General features: G+C 37.4%; 1 protein-coding gene across 1 annotated transcript; it reads left to right on the plus strand.

Annotated features, from left to right (window-relative positions):
- Positions 1 to 276: 276 nt before the first annotated feature.
- Positions 277 to 5,467, plus strand: CBG22514 (the record flags this gene model as incomplete). The annotated part of the gene is made up of 9 exons (XM_002634869.1): positions 277 to 1,113; positions 1,163 to 1,439; positions 1,645 to 1,826; positions 2,129 to 2,233; positions 2,547 to 3,019; positions 3,069 to 3,228; positions 4,075 to 4,262; positions 4,311 to 4,694; positions 5,410 to 5,467. The coding sequence occupies 9 exons, from the start codon at positions 277 to 279 to the stop codon at positions 5,465 to 5,467; spliced, it is 2,664 nt and encodes an 887-aa protein (XP_002634915.1).
- Between the last annotated feature and the right edge of the window lie 1,925 nt (positions 5,468 to 7,392).

The following is a 7,392-nucleotide window of genomic DNA, read 5'->3' on the forward strand; positions in this document are numbered from 1 at the left end:
GATTTTTGAAATTTTGGATTTGTCAATTCCTTCAAAGCCTAGACCTAGATTCCAAACTTCATACTTTGGTTCGAAATTGTTAGAAATCCTTATTTTTAGCTCTAAATGAAAATGTTTAAATTTAACCTAATTCTAAAGCACATGGCCGAATTTTGTAGTTCTACTGTCCACTCACCTGCCCATGATCACTTGCAATCCCACAATTTCAAAAACTCGTCTACAGTAACCTAATGAGTCACACATTTTCAGACTCAACCTTAAAACTCCTGGTCAAAAATGGGCAAACTCGAGAAATTCGGTCGGAGTCTACTCAAAAAGTTCGGCGGAAAAAATGGAAGAAGTTCGTCACGGAGAAGAAGAGAAGAAGAAGCGACGTCTACCGCAACGTCGTCAGATGAGGAGCTTACAGTAACCCGAGGCGATGGATTTGTGCACAAATTTCAAGTGGTGCCTCCAGACGACGATCTTCAGATGACGTCAGATCTTCCGACGTCATCAGAAGAAATGCGAATGGGATCTCCAGCGGCTAGTGATGAAGGATCCGCTGGGTATGCTACAGATGACACTGCACTGAGTTCTTTAGGACCACTGGATATCAAAAGGGTGTCCGTAGATTATTCAGAATCCCAGGGATACTATTCCAACGCTGAATTGTCTCCGATTCCTAGAATTGAGGTTACGTTACCTGATTCGGAGAAGGTGTCACCAAGGTCTCCGGTTCCCAGAAGTCAGCTAGAGGAGTCATCTCTTCCTAAAGTTCCAAAGATCCTAGGTGTTACTGTACCCCTAGCAGAGCGGATCCTAGCGGAGCAAGAGAATCATCAACCAAGCCACGTGGAGGTTCGCACCCCTCTGTACCACAAGAAAAGCCAGGAGTTCCCTCGAATCGATGTTCGGAACCGAATGAAGAAGCATGACCCCATCTACAAGAGCTCTTCCCAATTGCTCAGCTCAAAAACAACGGAAGATTCTGGAAAATTCGAAAGATCTGCCACGTTATCCAACTTGACAGCTTCCGAGGAAGAGGATCCGATTGATCGATTCATGAAATCACACATTTATAAGACCAAGATGATAACGACGGTTTTTGAAGCAAAGGATAGAGGTTTTGAGGTGAGATTTTTGACAAAAAAATATCCTAAAATTTTATTCAAAATCACAGGAAATCTCTCTGGATGTAATGCACGAAATCGATCGTTGGTTTGAGGGAAAGAACATGATGGCTGTGGCATGTGAGCTCCATTGGTCAGTGCCACGTGGCAAATGGAGTCGTCAGCTGGAATGTCAGTTGAAGGAAAAGCTACTCCAGGCATTGAGAGAAAACAACAAGAGGCTACTGTACCTACGTGGAATGGGAACCGGAAAAACGCCGGTGAAGCTGGCTGAATCAAAGACTGTCGAGAATATTTCAAGGGATAGGAATACGGATTCCGTGAGAGGTTAGTCGATAGAAAGTTTTGCTACTGAGAAACATTTGATACTGAGAAAATTTTGCTAATGAGAAATTTTGCTACTAAGAAAACTTTGTTACTAAAAATATTGCTACTAAGAAGTTTTGCTACTAAGAATGATTTTTCTCCAAATTCATATTTTCCAGTTTCAAAAACTGTGTTACAAAAAATCGATACCAAAAAACAATTCCAGGAATCTACCAACGCAGTTACACACGTCTCCTAACGTATCTCCACAAAGAAACACCCGAATGGCACTCGCAATATTGGACCCTTCAAGATCTTCAGAATTCAGATGACGTCACGACGTCTTCTGAATTCCATCCAATTCAACCGGAACCTCAGAAATTCCTATTCGATTCTGAACCAGCTGATGTACTTTCCAAGGATTCTCTGATTTCTTTGAATATCATTGGATTGAGCATTTTGGGAAATTCCCGAAAATCTTATGGATCACTTTTTGCTCCGTGAAGGTTCTAGAATTCTGAAAATCTAAAGAAAATTTAAAATTCGGGTTCTTCTTTCTGTGTTGTAAATATTTCGTCGTCTGTCTGTGTGTCTGTCTTAATTTGTAAAAATTTATAAAATGGAATAAAACATTTCAAACTTCTCTTTTCTTTTTTTTTTGATAATTAGGAATTATTTGGTCTAAAAATTTAGAAAATCCCAAATTTCAGCTCCTCATCACCGCCTCGAACTCAGAAGATGAACGTGTGACGTCATCGACGATTCTGAAGATCCACGTGGAGAATTTGAATGATAATGAACCGAGATTTTTGGAGGTTTGAGTTGTTTTTTTCAGAAATTCAGAAATTCAGAAATTCAGAAATTCAGAAATTCAGAAATCCAGAAATTCAGAAATCCAGAAATTCAATTCTGAACCAAAGATTCTGAATTTCTTATTTTCTGAATCAAAGATTCTGAATATCTTATTTTCTGAATAAAGGTTCTGAATTTCTTATTTTCTGAATCAAAGATTCTGAATTTCTGAATTCTCGAACTTCAAGATTTGTCAAAAATCTAAAATTTTGAACTTCGAAAGCTGAACTTCTGAAATTAATAGAAAATTTTGAATCTCAAAATCCATATTTGCAGAATGGTCTCCCTGTATTCCGAATTCTTCGAAACACCACAAAACCCACTGCAATTGGCCGTCTAACTGCCCAAGATCCCGATTCCGACCCCATCTTCTACCATTTGCTTCCAAATTGTGGATCAACTGAAATCTCCAAAATTTTCTCAATTGATTCTGAATTCGGTGAAATCTCCTATCACCCAAAGACTACTGTAGATTCTGGGAAATTTGAAATTTGCTTCGTCGCCACATCCCAAAACGATCTGGACACTTCTGAAGTGTTTTTCGATGGAAATAAGCCAAATTTCCGGAAAGTTTTGGTGGATTTTGTGGATTCTGAAATTCCAGAAAACTCTGGAAAGCTTTCTGGTCTTTCTGGAAACATGACAATTTCAAAGGTTGGAGAGATTTTGGACAAAATTGAAATTCCAATTTTGATGAATTCGGTTGGAACCTCTGGAGAATTTGATCTGAAGAATTTGAATTTTGCGCCGTAAGTGTGATTTTTTTTCTCTAATCTTCTTTTGAAAATGAGTATTTAGAGCCAATTACGAGCTCGGAAGAGATATGATCTCACCTGAAAGAGCTGTAGAGCTGAACAAGAAAACTGGAGAATTAGTGGCGAATGGAAGAATTGTGGATACTCCTCAAGGGGTCTACACAGCTGAAATTGGAAAAGGAGGAAGTGTGGCCTTGAAGCAGGTTAGTCAATTAGGGTAATTAACTAGTTGGAGAGAGTAATTGAAAAGAATTAAAGATATTAAAGCTAATTTTGAATTCAAATTAAAAGCTAATAATCTTAAAATCAAAATCCTGAATTTTTGACCAGAATCTGTTATGGAGATATATCTGGAAAATCTTCAAAACTTGATTCGGAACAGTTTAAAAATTCAAAAAAGTTCTAACTTTTTGAAAAATTCAGAAATTTAAAAAAATTGAGAAATTTGAAATTTTGAAATGGCTTAAAGTTTGAGCTCATATATCTCGGTACCTGTAGAAGATATCAAAAATGGGTCAACTGATAAAATATTTACCATAAGTTCAGCTGTATTTCATTAGTTGTCAAATTTTTGATATCTCTCTCAGAAACCGAGATATATGGGCTCAAAGTGCGAGATTCTTGAAACTTTGTGTAAGCTAGAAGAGTTTTGACTTTGAGCTCAATTTACTCGGTTCATTGTAAAGATGTCAAAAATGTGTACACTGGTAAAATGCTTGTGATATTATGATAAACAATTTTTCATTTGACAACTTTTTTATATCTTTTACAGAAACCGAGCTATATGAGCTCAAAGTTTTAAAACAATTTTTAGCCTATAAAATTCCACTCGCACTGTCAAACTTGATTATCTCGGTTTCTATGCAAGATATCAAAAATATGTCAACTGATAAAATGTTACTGATATTATGATAAACAATTTATCAGTTGACAACTTTTTTGTATCTCTGACAGTAAGCGCGATATGTAAGCTCACATTTCACGGTTTGAATGGGTTTCTATTATCAAAGGGGACATTCTATTAGAGGTTTTTAAATTCATATTTTCAGCTCCATCACATTCGAAACGACAGAAAACTTCGTTACGTCCTCTCAATGTCCCGAAATGAGTTTGGCGCGAATCTCGAGAAATTCAAAAGACAAATCCTGGAAGCAATCGAAAAAGACGATCAGAAAGCTGGAAAACAATTGGACATTCATTTCGATGAGCCCAAAATGGATAGGAAGAATTCCACGTGGTTTGTAATAATAAATTGAGACACAGAATCAGAAAAAATAGCTTTCAGGACCTCTGTGTGCTTCTATTTGACTCGTGAGAATGCAATTCTTGACGATAAACAAATCACGGCGCTCATCTCCCCTTCAAATGGTCATATCTCAAAACTCCACCATATTTTCAAAGTCCAGAATGTTGATGCTTGCTCTCCAAGAGCTTCCACAACGTCTTCTGAATCCACAGCACCAATAGATGTTCCATTGAATACAGTAATCTTAATTGGAGTCGTTGGATTATTGATTATCGCGCTAATTGGACTACTAATCTTTGTTTGCTGTGTCTCTAAGTATCAGAGATACTTAAAACAGAAAACCGAGAGGATGAGAAGCTCATCGAGCGCTGGAAGTTATTATAAATCGCCAAATTTGATTCCACCACCACCACCAGGATACATGTGAGTATAGGGGTTTGGAACTTCTAAGGTAGTGGGTGTGAAATTTCGGAATCTAAAAATTTTCAATCGCTTTGAAGAAATCCCGTTATCCCCATTTTTTTAAAAATCCATTACCTACAGTACCAGTCAATAATCTGCCGTAAAACCTTTATTAGAAGGGCTCCTTTAATAAAAAGGCTCCCTCTAATAGAAGGGCCCTCCAAGAGGTATTTGAAAGAATAGAAGTTCTCCCTGTAATAGAAGGGCCTCCGTAATAGAAGAGCCCATACAAAAATTTATTTTTCAATTGATTTTTGACCATTTTCAGGAGCCTGGAGCTCGGCTGTCAATTTTCCAATCACTTTGAAAATCTTGGGAGGATGTTAAACTGACCTAGATTAAAAACCTTGCATTTATAGAATTCTTTGAAAATTCCTAGTTTTTCAGCTATTCGCCAATTTTTGAAACACACCAATTTTTCCACGTTTTCAGTACAAAAACGGGTGTCTTTCAGAAACCGGAAAATAGCTGAAAAACGAAACATGTTCAAAAAGTTCTGTGAATGCAAAGTTTGCAATCTAGGTCTGTTTTACACCTTTAAAAATTTTCAAAGTGATTGGAAACTGGACAACCGAGCTCCAAGATTCTGAAAATGGTCAAAAAGACCGAAAATCAACTGAAAAATGAGATTTTGTATATTTTATCAAGCAGTAATGTAGTTTTCTACTTTTTCCAGACATACCCCTCCTCTTCTTCCACCACCACCTCCACCACAAGCCATTGCATACTACTAATAACTTCTGAAATTCCAAACATATTCCCTGAAATTTGATCTAATAATTCTAATTTCCAATAAATTCTTGTGTATTTTTGTCATAAAAGTGTTCTACATTTTATTTTCAGGTGCTGGTTCAAATTTCAGAGCGAGATCTGTTTTCTTTCAGAAGATATGGTCAAAAAAGCCTGAAACCAAATATTGGCTCTGATAAAACATTATATTTGAGGTACCGTAAAACCTCTAATAGAACGGCCCTCACACTGTCCAGTTTGAGCTCAATTATCTTGACTCCTATGAGAGATATCAAAAGTGTGTCAACTGATACAATGTTTGTGATATTATGATGAACAAATTTATCAGTTGACATATTTTTTATATCTTTGGCAGGAACCGAGATAAATTGGCTCAAAGTTAGAAGTCAAGGAGTTTTTACAGCAAAATCAGAATTTTGGATTTTTCAAATTTTCAGAAGTTAAAAACTTCAGAATTTTAGAAATTCAGAATTTCGAAAAAGATTTAATGTAACTTTTAATTTATTTATTGACCAGGTGTAATAAAACATTAGAGGGCAGGACATGAAAGACTCAGAAAAAATGCCCCTCACGAGGCCGATCTGAGTAGGGGAGGGGAAACGGGATAATTTAGATATTTGACACAGGAAAGATGTAACCGGTAGAAAAAGAAAAATAGGGAGCAAATATATCAATAACGGGTAATACTGGAAGAAATTAATGATTCAAACTCGGAAGGTAGGAGAAATCGGGTAACTTGGGAAGTGATGGCGTTCCACAGGGGAACAATTGAAGAAAAATAGTCAGAGGAGTAGGGCTGAACAATAATTAAGTTCATAGGGCGACGAGGGGAGGAGGAGTATTTGACATGTGCATTTAGGTTAGGAAAGTAGGCGGAGCCATTTAAAAATTTATAGAGAAGAATTAGTTGAGCTTTTAGCCTACGATGTCGAATGGAGAACATATTGAGGATAGAGAGACGATCAGAATAGGAACTGTATTGGATATTACAACGCTGGAAAATACACTTAGAGAAAAATCTTAAGGGAGATTCTAGTTTTAGAGCAAGGCGAGAAGAAGGCGTAGGGGAATAAACTACAGAACAATATTCCAGAATCGGGAGAACATAACATTTGAAAAGATGAATGTAGAATTCAGGAGATTTAGATCTAAATGACTTTAAGAGTTGTTTGGAACGGAGAAGAGCTAGAGATGTGATTTTGTTGATGTGAGCAGAGAATTTGAGAGAGGAATCAATAATGAGTCCCAAGTCCCGGACGGAGGAGGAGGGAGTAAGTATGACACCCGCAATATTGAGAGGATGGGAAGAATTATGGGAACCTAGGCGAAGAAGGGCAATTTTAGAGTGGGCAAGAGGGAGATGGTTGGCGGTAGCCCAATTCACAACCATGTTGATACCAGTTTGAAGGGCGATTGGGTCATGAGAATACAATTTGATATCATCAGCAAAGGCGGCAAGGTGAAGAGAGGGGATTTGTTCAAGTTCTAAGAGCAGATCATTGATGAAAATGAGAAATAGTAAGGGACCGGAGACTGATCCTTGAGGAACACCAGAGGGAATGACAGAGGAAGGGGGTCCAATAAAATCATAGATTTTGACAGAGAACGTTCGACCAGAGAGAAACGAGGAGAACCAAGCTACGTAAGATTTAGGGACTCCAAAGCTAGCAAGTTTCTGGATGAGAAGTTGATGATGCACCTGGTCGAAAGCTTTGCGGAAATCGAAAAAGACGACGTCTAGTGTATTGTATTTCAAAAAGAGTAGCTTTATAATTCGAAAAAGATTGAACTAGAGAGGTGGTGCAGGATCTGTAGGAGAGAAAACCATGTTGAAGACTACTGAATTGATCTATTTTTAGGTGAAGATCTAACTTTAGGTGAAGATCTAACTTTAGGTGAAGTGGAAAAG

The sequence above is a fragment of the Caenorhabditis briggsae genome, assembly GCF_000004555.2.
Source record: "Caenorhabditis briggsae complete genome, chrIV, whole genome shotgun sequence".
Taxonomy (NCBI): domain Eukaryota; kingdom Metazoa; phylum Nematoda; class Chromadorea; order Rhabditida; family Rhabditidae; genus Caenorhabditis; species Caenorhabditis briggsae.